Source organism: Octopus bimaculoides, chromosome 25 (assembly GCF_001194135.2).
Source record: "Octopus bimaculoides isolate UCB-OBI-ISO-001 chromosome 25, ASM119413v2, whole genome shotgun sequence".
NCBI classification, from domain to species: Eukaryota; Metazoa; Mollusca; class Cephalopoda; order Octopoda; family Octopodidae; genus Octopus; species Octopus bimaculoides.
This window is the reverse complement of record NC_069005.1, coordinates 29,292,889-29,293,241: the sequence shown is the minus strand read 5'-3', so window position 1 is coordinate 29,293,241 and position 353 is coordinate 29,292,889. Positions and strand designations below refer to the sequence as shown.

General features: G+C 32.6%; 1 protein-coding gene across 1 annotated transcript in view; it reads left to right on the top strand.

Annotated features, from left to right (window-relative positions):
• The window catches only part of LOC106871683 (androglobin), an 8,660-nt gene extending 8,614 nt beyond the window's left edge, over positions 1 to 46 (top strand). The window contains exon 10 of the mRNA XM_052976651.1: positions 5 to 46. Coding sequence (XP_052832611.1) covers positions 5 to 46 — 42 coding nt within the window. The remainder of the gene's footprint in view (positions 1 to 4) is intronic.
• Positions 47 to 353: the final 307 nt, after the last annotated feature.

Genomic DNA, 353 nt, shown 5'->3' with positions numbered 1-353 from the left:
ACAGATCCAGAGGTGGTTTCAGCCAGGTTGGCATCAAAAGGGTTGAAAATATCATGGTGACATTAACCCTTTTGTTACCGTACTTCTGTTGAGATGCTCTGTGTTTCTTTCAATTAATTTTAAATATAACAAAGAATTTAGTAAAACAACTTCATTATCATTAAGCTAGTGCAAGGAACATAAATTGTGACTAAGGTTTGGTGGAAGATTTTAATTCAAAATTTATGAAAACAAGACATTTGTACTACAGAGCCAGATCCAGTTTCAGCCAGGTTGGTAACAAAAGGGTTAAAAAACAAAAATGTGTGCAGTGGTAGTGTTAGATCTTTATAATAATTTTTGATTTAGATACA